The 21211-nt window shown below is 37.4% G+C and overlaps 1 protein-coding gene across 1 annotated transcript; it reads right to left on the bottom strand.

Moving 5' to 3' along the window:
- Positions 1–488: 488 nt before the first annotated feature.
- Positions 489–1049, bottom strand: LOC149828750 (uncharacterized). The gene has a single exon (XM_090017133.1). The coding sequence runs from the start codon at positions 1047–1049 to the stop codon at positions 489–491; it is 561 nt and encodes a 186-aa protein (XP_089873259.1).
- Between the last annotated feature and the right edge of the window lie 20162 nt (positions 1050–21211).

Below are 21211 nucleotides of genomic sequence, written 5' to 3'. Positions count from 1 at the left end.
ATTATTATACAATCAACTGAGATCAAGAACCACAACCACATGGAGAGACACATATATTTCTTTTGAGGAATGCACAATAGCGATATTTTAGAAAACTCACACGTTACCATCTTGATATATCACAAAGTTACTTTTTGATATATTACACATTGTCATTGCTTGCTATCAAATTATAAATGAGATAGCCAAGTACAAACATAGAAACACATAATGTTGGAATACCCACAAAAAATACCACACCAACATGATTCACACAGACAAACTGGACAATTCTATAAAAAAGAAAAAAAAATGAAAAAGAAATCCCACAAGAATGTGATAAAACAAGCCAAATTAAGGCGACAACAAGGGTTTCAATTTGTTTCCCTATATGGTGGTTCACCATGCAAAACCCCCCAAGGGAGGAAAAAAAAAGCACTCACAAGACCAGTTTGTGCTCATCCCATAGCCAACCACCATCAAAAAGGAAAAAAACTTCATCTTTGCTTTCAGTGAGAAACATGAGCTCTAGCTGCCTCCTTTGTGATTGCTGGAATGCAGCTCGAGCTCCGCAAGATCCTGGATCGCCTCGGACCCATGCAATTGTGCGGGCCAGCCACCGGTGACCTCACACGTGCACTCTTCTTAAGGATCTCCCTCATGCCATCTGCTAGGAAGAGCGCAGGGTTTGTTCTGCCTACTCTATTGAATCTAACACACACTGACATATGGGAATTGAGCGCCTCTTGTATGGTATCACTCCCAAGTCTGCCTACCTCTTCATCAATTGCCACAGCACATAGCCCACAAACCCAACTCCCACAATACCTCTCCCTAATATTCCTTATGTACTCTGATGTGAAGTCCTCACACATCCCACAACATTCACATGCAGCCTTCTCCACTTCTGAGATAGGGGGAAGTAGCTTGGAATCCACAATCTTTTCCTTCTTGAGTTCAAGGGATAGGTCAGAGACAGCCCTTTGAAGGGTTTCCATAGGTAGTCTAGGGGCCTTAGGGAAGTCACTTCTGAGGTACCCATTTGGCATCACTTGTGTTTGGGGTGCCATGATTGGTGTGAACAAGCTTTAAGAGAAACAGAAAATTCAAGGTATAGTCTTGAGATTTTCAACAAGAAAAGAGAGGGTCTTGAGATTGTATGCTATCTTGGCATGTAGACGGTAGGTTGAAGGGTAATTTATATAACTACCAAAGGATGCAGTTATGGATGTGGGTGATTTGCTTGTCCCTTTTGTTCATGAATTTGGATAAGCGTAAAGCGAGCTTAAAGACAAAAGGGGATGTCATGTGGGTAAAGCTAAATTTTTTTCATGAAGGAGCGCTAGACAAGTTTTTTTCACGGGTGTCCTAACTACTTTTCAGAGTCGACAGTAACACCACACCCCTGCCCCCCCTTTTCTAGGTTATTCTATGCTAAGATGAAATATTTTTTCGTCAAGAGCTTAAAAGCATAGCATATCTCAAAATCTAGGTAAATACTTGATCAGACTACAATTTTATGAGCTACACAAAAAATCTGAAAGAAGGGATTGCTTTAGTTTCTTTTATCAACATTCTAGATGTAATTAATTACAAAAGATCGGTAAGATATGCATCATGCAGATTATGTGTTTTAACTGAGCAATGTGATTGTGAAATGGGCGAATATTGATGAATATTGGTGTATATACCAAGTATAAAATGTGCCACTCTTTGATTATCAAGTAACTATTTTGTTCTTTTTTTCACATCAAAGACTTGGCAGCATTAAGGATAAAAAAAATTGATAATAAGAGGTTTATGTAAATAATTAACATGAAATCTCATGAGTCCATGTGCATCCTATACAAAAATTCTCAATCAAAATTGATTCAGGTCATTTTACACGAGATCTTAGTGCAGAGTTAAATAATATTTCCTATGATTAAGTTATTGAATATGTTTGTGAAAGATATGTAATAAAAATGTTGAACGGGCAATGAATGTCAATAGTAAGAAATCCGTTTACGTCTCTTTTCAAAAGGCGGGAATGCAAATAAAAAGCGTTTCCATTAGCTTCCCCATCGACATTTTCTACCAAGGAATATAATACACCTTTTTTAAAAGAAGAAGAATATAATATACACTTTCCCCTTTCGTAATTATATTTATACAATATATAAAAGCATAAATATAGATATCCATTGCCAAAAAATATCTTTATAATTTTTCAAAAATGGCCAGACAATTTAAAGGATATTTCATCAAAATTTAAATTTGTTTTACCGTCACCGTTATGTTGTAAGAAGTTATTGCTTATACCTATAAAGGTTCACAACCCTTGATACTATCCAAGTGTGAAAATCCAATCTCTCTCTCTCTCTAAAAAAAAAGAAGCTTGACATGGAAAGCAGTTTACAGCCAATATCGAAACAAAGGAATATAGTGGGGTGTGCATCCTTCTTAAGGTGGATGTTAATATCTACCTTCAGTAACCAATCAATGCCTATAAACCAGCACCGCTAAAAGCCCGTCTGTTTAGATCATTTTGGGAAGCAAGTTGAAAAGGGTTTGGCTTTTAGTATTTAATTGTTTCATAAATCATGGGTGTGAACACGAACAAATAAAGTAAAACATTGAGATTCACGAGGTAAGTTCAGTGGGCCATGTGGGTCTTGAGGTCACTAGTTCCTCCACCATTACCACAAGAAAAAAAAGGCTCACGAGAAATCGAAGATATCTGTCATCTATCAATTTGGTGCTACTTCACAATCAAAATTCAGAAGTTACCATATGCAGAGATGCATGAGGGGATCACCCTTATTACGATAGTGTTGGAGCAATTTAAGGGACCATAGCAGCCATAATATCAGCCTCTCAGAGGATCTCTTTTCATCTTATTTATGACAAAAAGAGAATCATATACAGTGCAAGTAGTGATGTGCCTTTTCTCCTAGTTCTTGGTTTGAGTGCAGCCACAACACAGCAAAAGGGTGGTCAAATACTAGGCTTAGGTGCAGCTGCAATGCATGACAAAGGGTTGTCCAGATTGATCTGGATGGTCACATGGAGCCCTCCTCACACGCAAAGTTCATATCTCCACATGCACCTTTTGTGTACATCATGTGTGAGCCTTTGTGCCTTTGTCTGCAACTTGCCGTGCAAAAAAGCACATGCATGTATATAGAGATAGAGTGGCCACATACCCTAAGCTCTACTTGCGACTTATTAACTCTATTTTACGTGGCACAATTGGCTCCTTACAGTCTTATGTCTAACGTTCCAACTGTACTCACCAAGTTGTTTGTCTTCCAGCTAGGGTTGGTAAAGTGCTGGTTCAAACTGGTGAAATATGCTCAGCAAGCCGAACACTAAGAGTGAGTGTTCGGCTCAGCTCGGCCTTCATAACTAGTAATAAAGTATGTCATAGAGTGCAGATAGTTGAAGCTTTGGCTTGCAAGCAGTAAGTTTAGATTTCAAATCTATAGCTCACAGTTTTGAAATAATGTATTTATATTGCAAATGATCCAGTTAAGCTTCGCTTAGTGGTTTAGAGTGTAAACTTTATTATTTTTAGTTTTTAGAAATATACCTTTTTTTCCAAACGAGCCAGTCGAGTTTGGCTCATCTAACTTGGGCTCTCCATGAGCTCGAGCTTAGCTCGGCTCAAAGCAAGAATGAGCCCAACTTGAACACCCTTTGTTTGGTATTGAACACCCTTTGTTTGGTTCATTTAGTTTGTTTACCAATGCCACAACAAAAAATAAGGCTTTTTGCTGGAGCACCTGAGCTGTAACTTCATTGTAAAGTTGAATTTACTGGCGCAGAAAAGAACTGCACTATCAAACATTTTTTCTTCGGCGCAAAAATTATGGATCCAGTAAAGAATGTCTTGATGGCACGGTATAATACTATGCCAAAAAATAGTTAGTTTTTGGCTGGTGCATTATAATATTTTGCCAGCAAAGTCTTTAGACAAGATCGAGTCGGGCTTGTAGAATCCGAGTCGGGTTTGAGCGGTGTCAACATACTGACTCGGCCTGAGCAGCATGAGTCAGGTCTGGCATGTTTTAACAGACCGAGTCAGGTATGAGAGGTGTCAACAGTCTGACTCAGCCTGAACAACCCGAGTCAGGTTTGACATGTTTTAACAAATCGAATCGGTCTGAACAAACTGACTGATCAAATCTGATTGATTTAGACACGACCGGCTCGGTCTGGACAGACCGAGTTGGATCTGTTTTCAGCGGATCAACACTATATCCAGACTGAGTTGGGTCTGTTGTTGGCAGACTGACTCAGTCCTCACCGAGTCGGGCCAAAGATTAGGTTAGATCGAGTCAGACAAGTTTTTAAGATATATATATATATATATATATATATGTGTGTGTGTGTGTGTGTGTGTGTGTGTGTGTAAGTGGAGATGGACTTGTACATGAAGCAGAGTGAAAATCTAGATGGCGAAGACCTCAATTTTTTCAATACGACTCAGATACAAGTTTGGATTCGAATTGGATCCAAACTCAAATCGAATCGCGTGTACACAAAGTGAATCCAAACCTAATTGAATCCAGTTAGGTTTAATCCAAATCTAAGTCTTTTCCATCATTGATGCCAAACGTGTGCCAAACCATCACAAAAAAGTTTGAATCAGGCATATCAGATCCAAGATCCAGTCATAGTTATAGTTGAAACTTTAATGATCCGCTTTAGAATAAGAGTGAATCTAGATCTGAAATTTAATCAAAAAATCTAGTTAAACTATATCTAAACTATAGTGGATGCGAATTAGGTGTGGTGTAAAGACAAAACAAATTGAAAAAATTATAGGAACCCAGGGGTTGTTGAAGAGTAAAAAGATAATTTTGCCTTCGACATGCTCAATTCATAAATAAGATATAACTTTGCACCCCAATATTGAATTCAAGTAATTTTTGGATCCTCGAATTCTTCTCGTCGAGTAGGATCCATTAGCAAGGGATATGATAAAAACTCTAAAAGAACAAAGTAAGAATTTAGCATTAAAATCTAGGGGTATTTTCATATTTTTTTACAATAATGAGACTTTAAATGATGATACGAGATATTCATCTATTTAAGATCAAAACTTGCGAGAAGGCTAAGGTTATTCCTTACAGTTGGAATTTAAGTGTTTCAGGTAAGTGAACGTTTGCAAGTTTCAACTTAGTTAAATAAAATACATGCTAGTTGGTTTAGGCATCTTTCAATGTGATTTCATGTGTTTTAAATAAGCTAATTTTATTTCATTTTGAATAGAACAACTGTTTAACATGCTTAGGAATCCATAACCTTGATGTTCAGTATGATGCTTAAATAGGATGATACATGTTACATGTTTCTTGATTTATGACATGATTTAATTATGAATGTATCCTATGTGAAAAAAATTATGACATTACTGCATGTAAAAGATTGATGTATGATTTTGAGAAATGAGTGTAGAGTTTCAGAGTTTCAGAATGTGACCTATCTTGAGAATGTCACGCTTATGCCTTGGGAGGGGCATTGTAAGTGTCATGATTTAATAAGTTAATTTTGTGGTGGGTCATTTTCCTTAAATATATGACATATGAATACCTGTTAAAAGTAATTAGTAGACATACATTGATGATTGTATAAGACACTAACTTTAAGAAATGAAAGTTGAAAGAATAATGTGCATAAGATAATCATACATAGCATAATAAGAAACTCTACTAGGTAAGACATGGTCTAAGGCATTGTTGAGGTGTGTACTTTGTGTGTACCTTAGAAATTGCTCAGACATTCCTATATAACTCTTAGGGGTTAAAACATTGCCCACTAGACACATGTAGGATGTAGCATGAACCACAAAACCTTAGGAGCAGCTATAGCTTCTTGAGTACCTTGGGGGCAGGTATAGTCGCCTGAGTTCTTCGGCTAGCTACCAATTAGCACTTTGTGGCTCCCGGCTTACAACCAAAGAGCAACTGCAGTCCTTGTGTCTATAGTCTGGGTCGGTTTGGACTATGTTGTCTTGAGTGGTTCATATGTCTGGTCAATGCCGTAGGCTCTGAGTTGTCTACACGGGTTGCTACACCCAAGGAGGCTATTTATGGAATAGCTGATTAGAGTAGAATGTAGATGTCTACTTTGTGAATGATAATATAGAGAATGGTAAAGGGGATAAAATCTATGAACAACATGTGTGCTTAGTTAGCAAACTAAACTAAGATTAGGAGCTTAATTAGAGCTCACTACAGTTGTAACAGTCTTGTCTAAACTATAGGTTCAGGGACTGCTGCTCACAGGAGGAATTGACCATGGTCTTGTGACTCAGCTACCATCAGACTTCATCACACTTGAAGTATTATTCAATTTATATTTTATATTTATTTTGCTTATGTACTTGTGACATTATTTGGATGGTAACAATTATTATTAATGGATGCATGAACCTTTAATTCAGTTATTATGAAAAAAAAAATTGGCATAGTTTTTAGGTTATTTTGGTCTCTAAGAACTAACGTCCACAAATCCGGGCTCGAGAGTCCCCAGTTTGGGTAATTATAATTGGTATTTAAGCCAGATTTTGGGGAAAAAGTTAGATTTTGAAATAAAAAAATATCATGGATTGAGGGTTATGAAGATTATAAGGTCCTATAGGAAGGATAATTTGAACAATTCAAATGAATCAGTGGCAATGAGTCATCAGAAAGTCTACGTAGTTGGTTAGATCCTAAACTTATTGAGTGTCTCATGTCAGCAGGTATGGACGCTAATAGTAGTAATAGCAACGAGAGCAACCAATGGAGTGATAGGGATGCAGGAAGGCGAAGGCATCCAAAGGTTATTCACATAGACCAAATGGTAGTTGTCCTCTCACTTTTTGTGACAGCCATGATGAATGTGACCAAGACAATTAGAAGTATGACACCTCCCCCGGCTCCAATCATAGTGATAATCAGCAATCAGATGCAAGGATATAAAGCAAAAGAGGTAGCATCACCCAACCACCACCCTTTCAAGGATCGCCAACGTCACAGAGATGTCCTCCTTATAGGCATGTTAGGAGAGGATCAATGGTAAACCGTGGAGGTAGGGATGCAACAACGTGTTGTGCAGGTTGCAGTATGACCTGCTATGACCACTATAGGAAAAGGCCAAGCAAAACTACACCTACCAATAGCAAAAGAAGAAGTTAGGAGCTGCACAAAACATCCTATCACGAGGATGTTAGGAGAACAATAGTACAATATGACATAAGCACTACCATCCTAGAAGAGGAACAAGCAAGAGGATTGTCGCAACCTCTTTGAGGCATGTCTCTACCTAGGAGAGGTAGATGGCATAGGAATAGGCATGCATACCAACGCACCTTTAGCAATATGACACCACCAACACCTGTTAGGATTCCTTTAGACTCTGAGGATGAAGAGGAACCTACATACACCCCAAGTATCACAACCCCTTATTGGATTCCATTATATTCATTGAGTGACTTGTTAGTCGAGTAATAAAGACCTGTTGTAGCCTAGTTGTTAGAAAGAATTCATGGGTTATATTACAGAAGAACCAGTGAAAACATTGTAAAGATGTCTTTTGAATAAATAATAAATTTTGTGTGATGAATGTGTCTACTTACGTAAATGTGAATAAATAAACAAGTATAACTACTCATTAATACACTCTACTCTTAATTATAGTATGATGACTCGTCAAGGTACATCATACCAGTCCAAGGGCTCCCAAGCAAGTAGGAGTTGAGTAGGCCCTTCTCAAGCAAGGCAAACAAATGAGGGTTCTGCAAGAAGGGGTACTGCAATCCCCAGTGGTACTATATCTCCATAGGCATCAGGCAGTCTGCCTCCAAGGGGTATGGGAGTAGAAGGTGGAGGAGCATCACTGTTATCGTCACAAAAATTTTTCCCGTCTTCCCTTCCTTGTGGAAGAGAGAGGGAAATGCTTTCGCGCTTCAAACTTGACCGGATTTTGAAAAATGTTTTGAAATACTCGCCTCCATTTTGAAAATTGCGGGAAAATTCATGGGATGGGGCTCGACCTGTCGGTACGAGGTTCGACCGTTCCTGCCGCCTTTAATAGGGGTAATCGAACCAAGGACCAAAATTGTGCTTGACTTAGTGAAATTATCGAAATTGTATTCTATCCTAAATGCACAGAGAATTCAGGCATGTGCTATGAGATTTTGGAAAATGGAAGTAGGAAAAACATGATGCATGCTTGGAAAATATTTGGAGTTGAAAGATATTTCTCAGGGAAAAGGTGAAAGTCAATTTCTCAGGAAACTCAGATGAAAAGGGTTTTGAAATCACGAGAAAGTTTATGAAGATTTGGGAAAATCATGAATGGTTGAAAATCCTGGGAAAATAGAAGTGATTCTTGAGAAAAAGGTGAACACTGGAAGGGAAAATGCTTGTTAGAAAAAGCTTCAAGTTTTGAAAGCTTTCTTTGGAAAATGGTTGAGATTCATTGGAAAATTCTTTGGAGAAGGAAAATTGAAACTCGGGAAACTGAAATCCTGAGAATCTTAGCCTTGAAACACTTGGAAATTGATTTTGATCTTTGAGAAAGGTGAGAGACTTCTTTTGAAAATCTTGAGAAAATAACCTTTTTCATGGAAAACTGTGGAAAAAATTGATTTTGGAAATCCAACTTCGGAAATTTTAGAAGTTTCTTGAGAAACTGATTTCTTGAGAAACTGATTTCTTGAGAATGAAATTTTCTTAAGAAAATCATGAGAAAACCAATGATTTCATGATGCAAATGATATGAGTGAATGAATGCACTTTGAAAAGATTTTGTTGGAAAAATGTGTATTAAGTCAAAATAAATCCTTCACATATTCTGATTGTGGCCATGAATATGTTCAGAGTTTATTTGATTTAATTCACAATGTTTTGCAAAATTGGAAATATGATGTGCATTTTAAGATAGCCTAAGAGTGTAGGCTCAATGTGACTGGTAGAAAGATGATGGATCTGGGTCTCGTCCATATTCCGACTAGGGCCGTAAATATGGACTCCACCGAGTTCATCAACTCCCTAAGAGTTGGTGCATGTGCCATTCATGTACATCCATAGTGCTTTTGAAATAAAATGCATGAATCACATAAACAAGATATTGCATAAATTCAAACTATATGATATGCATCCTAGTCTAAGCAGAAAATTAAATCTCTTATTCCAAAATTTACATTATTACGTCACTAAATAAATGAAATAAATGGAAATTGCAGATTTCAGCTCCTTCTTTTGAATGTCCTTGCCAAACTTGAAATAAGGTTAGCTCAAATATGTGAGTTTTTCCAATAATATTATAAAATTATTGGACTTAATTGGATATAAACTCTATTTTCATGCTTCCTTGATATTTGAAATGATGAAAATGCAAGAAATTCAGTAGAAAATAGTTTAAAATTTGAAATTGGGGTCAAAATGACCAAAATACCCCTAATATTAAGGTTACATCTTTAAAATCAGGGTTTTTTGAAGGAAATTTTGATAAAATTGAGATTTTGAAATTCGAATTGAAACAAATGATGATGAAATGCATGATAAGACATGATGACATGCTTCTAAACACCTTAGGACTGTAAAATCAGAATTTTGACATGTTATCCTTCATCAAAAATAATAAATTTCGCTTGATTTTCGCTTGGATCGGGGTCCCGCGGGGCCCTGTTTTGATGATATGGCTAAACTCAGCCTCAAATGAATTCCAAATCACACCAAATTCGGTATGAAACATCTACCTATTCTGACAAACAACCTAGAATGCTAAAAATTACGAAATGACATGGTTTAGATACTAAAATTTAAAGAAAATCCTAAAAAGGGCAAATTTCGCCTACGGACCCGAACCAAATGCAACACTTAATGCAGTAATACGAGAATTCCACCATAGAAACATCTGAGATTTTTCAAACTGCTAAATGACATAAAAATAAGCAATTTTGTCTTTTATAACCTTGGGATTTGAACTACGGTGAGTTCAGAAATAGGGATTTGGTTCTGATGGAGGTAAAATCACTCTCTTCTGATGTAAAATTGCATAAAAAATAGCCTTCTACCATAGAAATTTCTCATATTTAACTGAGGAACTAACGACACAGACAGGAACAACTTTCATGTTTATGATTTTGGCACTTGATCAACAGGAACAAAGATAAAAATACGACTTTTCATGCCTAAATCAACAGAGCAGACGAATATGACAAAACAGAAGACTGACAAGAAAAATTTGAAACCGATATTAATATTGTTCTAAAAACATAAGCTTTCAGATTCAAACAGAGGACATCTTGAACATAACATTCACTTTTTACAGATTCGGATTTGGAGCAATACCCAAAGAGAACCCATCGACTTAAGTCGATCTAAGATCTCAGAGACCCAAATCAGGCTCTGACACGTGTCCCAAACTCTCAGATTTTTGTCAGATATCAAAAAAATTCATAAAAATATTAGAAACTCAAATTAAATACTAGACATAATCCCAAGTGCTTTACATTTTTTAGATCGAAAATTGGACCTCATATGAGAGAGATCTTGATTTTACAAGTCGGAAGTAAATTTTCAAAATGTATCCCTTGTAACAAAACCCAACCTACCATTTTGAACTTTTACCATAGTAAACAGATTCAAATCATTCCGAACCTAAGTACGCATACTGTGATTTTTTTGGCATTTTTAAATAAAAATAAATACATAAAATGACGAGTGGACTGACTGACAAAAATAGAGAATCACTGAAATAACACAGGATACATGAAACATCAAATAAATTCCTAAACGATGCTATCTTAATGAAATAAGACATAAATCTACCTTATTTTAATCCATGAACGTGATGAAATGCTAAAATTTGAATCAAGAAAGCATGAAAAACTCGTTTGCTATATGTCATTTTACGAGAATAGCTCGATCCATCCTTCAGATAAGCTCTTTTCTCAAAACAACAATACAAATTGAATAAAGATATTACTATAATGAAATCAATAGGGATAGAAGTGCACCTTGTGTTTTCCCGCAGCTTTGGAACTCCCAAAATGAACGGCTATCAACGGCTTCTTTCGTCTTTCGATCCGAGCCTCCGAGGGTTCACGAAATTCGATCCACACGCCTAGGTTGAGTTGGAATTGATACGAACAAGGTTAGGGATTCAATGCACCTTCTCAACTGAGCCCAAAGAGGGCGTGAATTCCAAAATTCAAAACCGTGTAGTAGGGCACTCAGTGTGAAAATGCTAAATCCAAATGGAGCTCCTTTAGGCTAGGCGTGGGGCCTTGTATTTATAGAAATTTTTGGAAAATTTTGAAATTCAAAGAGGCTTAATCTGAGCCCTCCATGTGGCGCCATCTCAGAGAGTGTTGTCTTGGAGTTTGAAATTCAAATTTTGCTTTATTCTGGAAGGAGGAGAGACTGCTATGTGGCGCCATCTCAGAGCATCCACGTTGACATGTGTCAGAAGGAAAGGCAGAGGATTCAGATGGTGCCACCTCAGAGAGAGTTTGAAATTTAAATTTCTGCTTTTTCTAGAGGAAAGGAGAGACTGACATGTGGCGCCACCTCAGGGTGGCTCCACATTGACATATGTCAGGAGGCAGGAGCTGAAGAAGCAGAAGACGCCACCTCAGAGGGGAGTTGTTCCGACTTTTTCTGATGCAGGAAAGTCTGGCCATGTGGTGCCACCTCAGGGTGGCTCCTACAATGCCATGTGGCAGGAGGGAGGAACAAGGAACATGTGGTGCCATCTTAGGTCAGATAGAAAAGATAAGGATTAGGATTTGCACCACCTCAGCTTGGGTTTGAATTTTTTTGAATGGTTGCTTTTTTTGAAGAAGGCCAAGAGTGACATATGTCCTCTACTTTTTCTGAAGGAAGCTGGAAATGACATGTGTCACCTACTTTTCTGAGAAAAGTAGAGGGAGACATGTGTCATCCTGCTTTTTCTGAAAGGAGCAGAGATTGACACGTGGTAGAGGGAAGAGAAGGAGGGCCAAGTACATGTGGCGCCATCTCAGACAAAGTAGAAAAGGTGGAGTTCAGGATTTGCGCCACCTCTGGAAGGATTTGATGGTTTGAATTCTAGCTTTTTCTGAAGAGAGCAGGAAATGACATGTGTCATTTGCTTTTTCTGAGGAAATGAGAGATTGACATGTGTCCTCTGCAGAAGACACACTTCAAATGGCGCCACCTCAGGGGAGACAAACTTTACTTTTTCTGAACAAGACAACATATGACACTTGGCATCTCATGGTGACTTTGGAATGACACATGGCACAGGGTGAAGATGGTGGGCACTGACACATGGCATGAAATGAAGAGGACGTCTAATGACATGTGGTGGCTTCTTAAGGTAGCCCCCACACTGACACGTGTCAAAAAATGGCAGAAGAGAGAAGGTGACATGTGGCGCCACCTCTAGGTGAACCCTATGCTGACACATGGCAGGTAAATAGGAGGAGAGAGAAAGGACAAGTGGTGCCAATCCAGGGGACAAGGCTCCTATATTTTTGGGTTTTTCAAAGTTCAGGTTTTTCAAAAGAAAAGCTTGTGTGACACCACCTCAGTGTGGGTCCCACATTGCTTCTTTATTGAAATAAGGACAAGACAACAAAACCTCTTTTTGGAATTTTCACAAAATCTGGACTAATTGGCAAAACAGAAATTTTGAAAAGATTTGGCCCCTGTAGGGCGATTTTGTAAAAGGAAGATATTTGAAATTTGTTGACAAAAGAGCAAAATCTGAGATGAAATTTATTGAAAATTATCCAGATTGTTTTCCTGATAAAATATTTTGAAATTCAGAGTCCTGGGGGTAAAATGAGAAGAATTGATAATTTTGAATACCCAGGGTTTTGAAATTGATTTTAAAAAGAGTTGAAATTCAAATCTGGATTGAAAATTTTGAAATCGAGAGTTCTGGACCTCAAAATGACATGCTGTGCAGTGTAGTGATATGAAATGTTCATGCAATGCTATGCAATGACATGTCTTATGAAATGTAATCCTGAACCGGGCTTTGGAGATTCTCGTCTTCTGTCAGGAGTAGAATTTTGAACATCTGAGCCAAAAATAGAGAAATTTTGAGAGTTGCAGATGCAATTTAGACTTCTGTAAGGTCCGGGCTCAAAAAATGACCATTTTGCCCTTCGGCGATTTCAAAGGCTGAATGATGGTGCTTGGTGGAAATGACGGGGAGGTGAGTGAAAATTCAGGGTGTTTACAATCACCAATTTCACTTCGGCAAGAAAATGCTACGGTGGGGAGTGGTGTGCCTTTTGGCTATATTATAAAGAAAATTTTGTACGAGTTGTTACAAAATTCGTTGCAGTAGAGCCAAAACTAGGTAGCATCAGGAAGCAATTCTTGGACCGAGAAGTTCAAGAATATGAGGGTGCCTACCTTCGATGGAACTCATGGAGGAGAGGTGGCCAAAAAATGGATAATGCAAGCAAAAAAGGCACTGGACGCGATACAGTGCCCCAAGGACCAAAAGACTTGGGTTGCAGCTTCCAACCTAGTCAGTGATGTAGACTACTGGTGGCGATCTATCAGAGATGTCTTAGGAAATGGAGAGTTTGTTTCTTGGATCACTTTTAGGAATAAGTTCTATTGACAATTCTTTCCCAAGACCGAGAGAATGGAAAAGAATAAGAGTTTAAAAAGTTGAAACAGGGTAGTATGAGTATGACGGCCTACACCACCAAGTTTAATTCATTGTCCAGATTCGTTAAGGCTTTAGTCTCTACAAAGAAGCAAAAATGCATGTTCTATGAGCGCAGACTAAAGCCTGAGATTCTGAAGATGGTTGGACCGCTGCAAATTCAGAAGATCACCAGACTGGTGGAGGTGGCATCTCGTTATGAGTTTTGGGATGCCTGAACAACAAAGCCGAAGACAGAGGAGAAACCAAAGCAAGTACAATAGGGATAGTCCAGTTTGTCATCCCATGGTTTTTTTAAGAAGAGGAAAAATAATGGTAGATTTTTAAAGGCGCAGGATGAAAGAAGTGGGGAAAACAACAGTAAGCAGTAGGGAAAGAAGCCTAAAAAACAAGAAGCCAAGGAGCCCCAGTACCAATGACCACCTTCCAAGAGCAACAACAATTGTAGGACTTGCAACTTTAAGCATGAAGTCCGCTGTGATAAAAAGAATATCAAGTGCTACAATTGCGGATAGATGACACACACTGCAAGGAAGTGCCCCCAGCCAGTGTAAGGAAAGGGAGCAAAACCTAAAGATAAACCAGTTGCTCCAGGCTGAGTTTATGCGGCAACTCTATAGGAAGCTCTGGCTAGTTTGAATATGGTAGAAGGTACACTTCTGATTTCTGGTGTTAGTGCTCATGTTCTTTTTGACTTGGATGCTACACATAACTTTACTACCCCTACTTTTGCAACACTATTACTCATTTCACCTATAACTCTAAATATAAAATATCAAGTAGACACACTAGTGAAAATGGTTGTTTATGTAGATTAGGTTACCAAGGGAAGCATAGTATAAATCGAAGAACGTCTATTACTGGTAGACCTCTTGATATTGAAATTAACAGAGTGGACATTATCTTGGGCATGGATTGGTTATTTAACCATCATGCAATAATCAATTGTCAGAGAAAAAACATCAGTTTTCAATACCCTAAAGTCCCAATATTCATCTTTCATGGTGTTAGAAAACTAGCAAAGCTGACAATTATTTCATGTCTTCAAGCCAGCTGTTACTTACAGAAGGGTTGTCTTGGTTATTTGGCTTATATGAAGACCGAAGTTAATGATAACCTCTTAGTCTTAGAGGTAGATATCGTGCAATAATTTGTAGATGTTTTCCTTGAAGAACTTTCAGGACTTCAACTAGATAGGAAAGTAAAGTTTCAAATTGATTTAGCTCCTGGCACGACACCCATCTCTATTGCACCTTATAGGATGGGACCTACAGAGCTCAAAGAACTCAAAGATCAAATGCAGGAGTTGTTGGATATTGAATTTATTCGACCATCGATGTCACCTTAGGGCACACCGATCTTGTTCATGAAAAAGAAGGATAGGTCACTGCGTATATGCATAGACTACAGAAAATTGAATGCAATGACAATAAAAACAAGTATCCACTGCCAAAGACAGATGATTTATTCATTCAACTTCAAGGGGCAACTTGTTTTTCTAAGTTGGATCTATGCTTCGAGTATCACCAGTTGAAATTTTGGGAGGAGGACTTGGCCAAGACAACTTTTTGCTCAAGATATGAGCATTATGAATTCCTGGTCATACCCTTTGGTTTGACGAATACCCCAGCTGGAGTCATGGATTTAATGAATCAGGTGTTTAGACCATTTTTGGAAAAGTTTGTGGTGGTATTCGTGGATGATATTCTCATCTATTCGACCAATAAAGAATAACATGCAAAACACTTGAGAATAGTTTTGTAAATACTTAGAGAACATAAGCTATGTGCTAAGTTCTCTAAGTGTACGTTCTGGATAGATCAAGTCTTATTTTTGGGATATATCATCAGTAAAGGGGGAGTGATGGTGGATCCAACAAAAGTGAAAGCGGTGACCAATTGGTCTACACCCAAGAATGCCATAGAAATTTAGAGTTTCTTGGGTTTAGCTAAATATTACAGGTACTTTGTTAAAGAATTTTCAATATTGGCAGTCCCAATGACCAAGCTGACAAAGAAGAATACGAAGTTTGAGTGAAATGAGAAGTGCGAACAAAGTTTTCAGAAAATCAAGAAGCAATTAACCACTACACAAGTGTTAGTGTACCTTCTGGCATTGGAGGTTTTATTGTTTATAGTGATGCAACATGGTAGGGTTATCACATACACATCTTGACAATTAAAGGTGTACAAGATGAATTACCCAACTCATGATCTAGCGTTAGTGACGGTAGTGTTTACACTCAAAATTTAGTGACACTACTTATATGGAGAACAATTTTGAGGTTTACACTGACCATTAATGTTTAAAATATTTGTTCTCGCCAAAGGAATTAAATATGAGGCAGAGGTGATGACTTGAGCTACTCAAAGATTATAATTTTGAATTAAAGTATCATCTAGGGAGAGCCAACGTGGTGGCTGATGCACTTAGTCAGAAAGCAGAGTCAACCACAAGAATATCTGTGTCAAACCTACTTGTTAGTATTGTGGAACCAAAAACTGAAGTGCAATGCCTACTAGGTCGGTTGATGTTTGTCTAGACAACCTTAGGGTTTGAAATTTAGGATAAAATAGAAGAGAAGCAACCCTTAGATCAAGAATTAGAAAGAATCAGATCAGTAATATCAAAAGGTGAGGTTCTAGATTTTACAGTGGATGACCAAGGAATTTTGAGATTGAGTATGTATTTTTAAGGACGAAGAGCTTAGGAAACAACTTCTTAATGAGGCACATCATTCTAGGTACTTCATTCACCCTAGCAGTACGAAGATGTATAAGGACTTGAACACCACAACAAAGCCGTGGATTAGCAACGACCAAATTCCGTCGCTATTTCGTCGCTAACAGGCTTAGCGACGACTAGGCGACATTATGCTTACGTTGCGAATTTTTCGATGCTAACTGGCGACGGAATAAATTCGTCGCTAGGTCTGTCGCTAATTGCGACGGAATAAGGAGCGATATATTCCGTCGCCAATCCGCCGGTACTAAACGGCGACCACGGCTTGGCGACGAATTTACATCCGTCGTTAGATTTATATGCATAGTGACGGATGGTTCCGTCGCTAATCCGTCGCAAACACAAAAAAAAAAATAAAAAAATTTATTTGAAAATTAAATACCGAGAACGGTACAATTTATATTTCTTGTACAATTTATATTTTCTGTAAATAAAAAACAAACCACACAAAAAATTCCATATAAAAGGAATCTACAAAAATTAATCGTTTCACCTTAAAATTAACAAGTTCAATTAACTACAATTCAATAATTACATTTAAGAAACAAAAAAAAAATAGAACTTCAACACAGTTCTCTAATCATCACCAAGATTTTGTGCGTCTTCTTCTTCATTGCCTTTATCTGTCCATTCAGCTCTGCTACGCTGATTATCGCTAGCAGCCTACACAAGAAAAGAATAGTCAGTATTGATAAACAAAATATATTGAAATAAATTACACACTATATGTGATTCTATCATGTGCTCATATGTGTTCTAAGGCAATAAAAAAACTTTATATGTGATTCTATCATGCTCATATGTGCTCTAAGGCAGGCAAAAAACTATATATGTGATTCGATCATGCTCATATGTGTGCTAAGGCAATCAAAAAATTGAATATGTGATTATAGTATGCTCACATGTGTTCTAAGGCAGACAGAAAAACTCTATATGTGATTCTATCATGCTCATATGTGCTCTAAGGCAGGCAAAGCAAAAAACTTTATATGTGAATATATCATGAATGATATATGTTCTAAGGCAGTAAAAAAATTCTATATGTGATTTTGGCATGCTCATATGTGTTCTCAAGCAGTCAAAAAACTGAATATGTGATTATAACATGCTCATATGTGTTCTCAGGCAGTCAAAAAACTGAATATGTGATTATAGCATGCTCATATGTGTTCTAAGGCAGTCAAAAAAACTTTATATATGATTCTATCATGCTCATATGTGCTTTAAGGCAGGCAATGTGATTATAGCATGCTCATATGTGCTCTAAGGCAGGCAAAAAACTCTATATGTGATTCTATCATGCTCATATGTGCTCTAAGGCAGGCAAAAAAACTTTATATGTGATTCTATCATGCTCATATGTGCTCTAAGGTAGGCAAAAAACTTTATATGTGATTATAGCATGCTCATATGTGCTCTAAGGTAGGCAAAAAACTCTATATGTGATTCTATCATGCTCATATGTGCTCTAAGGCAGGCAAAAAGTTATATATGTGATTCGATTATGCTCATATGTGTTCTAAGGCAGACAGACAAAAAACTGAATATGTGATTATACCTGAGAGGGACCTGCAATCGAAGATCCTCTGTTCAGCACAAGATTGTTGATCTCATCTCGGAGAAAGGGGGCGACGGTGTCATGAAAGTAGTTATTCATTGTGTCCTTAATGATCTGACGTACATCATCACTGGAAAGAATATGCTGCTGCTTGGAGCTTATGTCGGCGAAAGAAGTCGGTGAGCCGTAACTAGAAGAAGCAATAACTAGTGAAGTGTTCAGATTACTCCCAAACCCGAACACACGACCTTTTTTGGGTTCACCTACTGCAGTCACCCATGCTGCAGGATCAAATGATGGATGCTGAGTAGCGTCATTGCCATATCGCTCTACCATCTGTTGCTCATATGTCTCCTACAAAATAATATTTAAAGTATGCATTAATAATTAATGATAATATTATGATAACTTGCATATTGCAATGATTATTAATAGAATAAATACATACCGTTGTCATTCTTGCCTTCTCTGATACGAAGACTCCTGTGGTCTTCCGTTTATGTGTTTCAACAAATACATCCTGTATGGTACAATGCCTCCTTTTTCTGCTTCCTGCGAAGTTAAAGGACAAAAGATTTAGTTCACAAGTTTGCAACAATACTTATAAAATTAATATGAAATATTGATGAGTTAGCATTTTCTTCAGGTGGCTCCCAAATGTCTTAGATCCACCTATGTGTAGATGGGCTTCAGACATTTTCGCTCGATTTTGTGCAGCCTTCGCAGAGCGATTTCAAAATGCATCTCCCGCCCACTTATCGTACATTTCATCCCAATAATCTCTCCTGATAGTAATAAGGCCATGGCCCTTCCACTGTAATGGATCATCTATTACGCCAGATGTTTTTTTTGCTGCAGTCTTCATAGTGTGCAGCATGTCTGCAAATCGATTGGCAGCCACGTTCTGCCACACCTTCCTAGCATTATTTTCTTCCACCGTAGTTGCGAAGCGATTCAAAGCCTACAAATATTTTCAGAAAGCTAGTAGACATTACTTAAATAAATTAAATATAAAACACATTAACTATGAGATATAACTATATACCATGAATGAGGACCACAATCTGTCTAACACCTCCTTTGGGTACTCTTTCCATTGAGCCACTGGTCCTGGTAGATGTTGAAGAAGTGAATTCCTAATCTTCCGTACTACTCCTTGTAGCTCAAACCTCGTGCTGCACATGAATTGGTATACAGTAAATATCAATATAAAATATTTATAAGATATGCAATAATTGAAAACGAAATACTTACGGTTGATTATCGATATACACTATTCGAATGAGTCTTCTTGTGGCAGATTGAGAAGACTCAACTTCCTGTGTTGGCTCATGACTTGTTTGATCAACTGGTGTAGGTGGGTCGTGTACAGGCAAAACATCATCTGTAAAAAAATATGTTAGACTTTCTCAGAATACGCATTTGAACTAATCAAGCATCCAATTAGTTAAATGATATACCTATCACAGGAGCCCATGAAGATGAAGGCTGGGCTTGGCTACTGATCATGCATATATTTTAGGGATTTTTCAAATAAAAATATGCATGATTTCATGAGAAAATGATTTAAAAACCCAATTTTATATTAGTTTCGAGTAAATGTGCTAAAATGATTTAAAAATAGAAAATGCATGAAAAATAGTTTTATTTTACATTTTAATGCCCATTTTAGTGTTTGACATAATTGTAGTAGTTTAGTTTTTGAAAATCATAAAAAATTAGAGTTAAAATAGACTTAGTTTTGTATTTTCTAAAACATAGTCATTTTAAGTTGTTTTGTAAATAACTTTTTGAAGAGAGGTTTTTGAAATGCAATTTTACAAAGAAGAGTGACTTATGGAGAAAAGTTCAAAATTATAAATATCATACGTAGGGGGAAGAGAGGCTTGTCTTCTCTCTTTTGCCCAAGCCCTCTCTTCTTCCCCTTCCTCTCCACCTCTTCTTACCTCTTCTTCTCCTTCTCCCTATTTTCCCCTCTTTTTCTCATCTTCTTTCCGGTGGAGAATTCCAACAAAGGCTAAAGCAAGAGAGAGGATTCCACCTCTCTTCTAACCCCTCTGGTGAGTTTTTCTTATCTTCTTCTTCTTCTTCTTCTTCTTCTTCTTCTTCTTCTTCTTCTTCTTCTTCTTCTTCTTCTTTTCTCCTCTCTGAATTTTCATTTGAACTCATGTTTTGGAATTCATATTTCATGTTTTGATTTACTGTATGTAGATTCAGAAATTTTTAGATTGCATTGTTTAATATTTTTTTCTGCAGGTTTTATTGCATTTGATCTATTGCATTTGATTCCAGTTTTTCTTGATTTCGATTTACTGTTTTTCTTCTTTTTCTTATGATCGATAGCAATTTGAAAAAAACAAAAACAAAAATCGATCATCTGATCGATTACATCCAATTGATTCTGGTTTTGATAAGCTTGAACTTCATTTGAGCATTTGATTGATGATCAACGAAACTCCATCTACCGGAATCGTAATCTGATATTGAGCAAAAAATCGGGATCCATTCCAGCTAACCGGAATCCACTCTTTTTCATAATAATTTTTCCAGTCACCGTGAAAATTTGTCTCACGATGGAATAAAATCATCTGACTTCCGATGATTGAAACATGGCATGTGTGAGCATGGATCGATCAAACTGATTTCCTATATTAATCAGAGAACTGGAATAACTTCAGCCGCCGGAGCTTACCTTCAGCCGCCGGAGCTTATCTTCAGCCGCCAGAACTCGTCTTTAGCCTGCCGAGAAGTTCCAGATCTGTAAGATCTGCTAGAATCGCCATTGCCTCTTCCGGTGGATCCTTCTTTCGCTGTCATCCTGCCGGAATTCCCTGTGAAATTACAGATCTTCCCTGTTAGCTGCTGGAATCATTTTTTGGAATGCCTTTACATTGTCCGCAAGTTTTCTATCCACTGGATTTCATTTCTTGCTCTGCCGGATTCTTCTACTAGATGAAATCCTCATCTCTAGATCTGCCAGATTTCTTTGTTTGCCGGCACCTTCACAACTTCCGATCATTTTCCAGTTCTCCGGCAACTCCTCTCACTGAGCCACTGTGAGAACCAATCTTACCTGTGTGAGATTGAGCATTGTGATTCAAATGTGAAAAATCAGTTTCACGATAATATGTTTTTGATTTTCACAGTCTATTGATTAAAGAAAAAAAAAAAACTGATTCTCACGGTTGTGTTGATTTTAAAACTGATTTTCACTGAAATTTCTACTGTTTTTAATTGCTGGTTTTCACTAAAACTTGTAATGTTAGTTAATTGAAAAAAATA

This window comes from Nuphar pumila, chromosome 9, assembly GCF_984573655.1.
Source record: "Nuphar pumila chromosome 9, dmNupPumi1.hap1.1, whole genome shotgun sequence".
Lineage (NCBI taxonomy): Eukaryota > Viridiplantae > Streptophyta > Magnoliopsida > Nymphaeales > Nymphaeaceae > Nuphar > Nuphar pumila.
The sequence above is the reverse complement of the archived record's forward strand: the minus strand, read 5'-3'. Positions and strand labels throughout refer to the sequence as shown.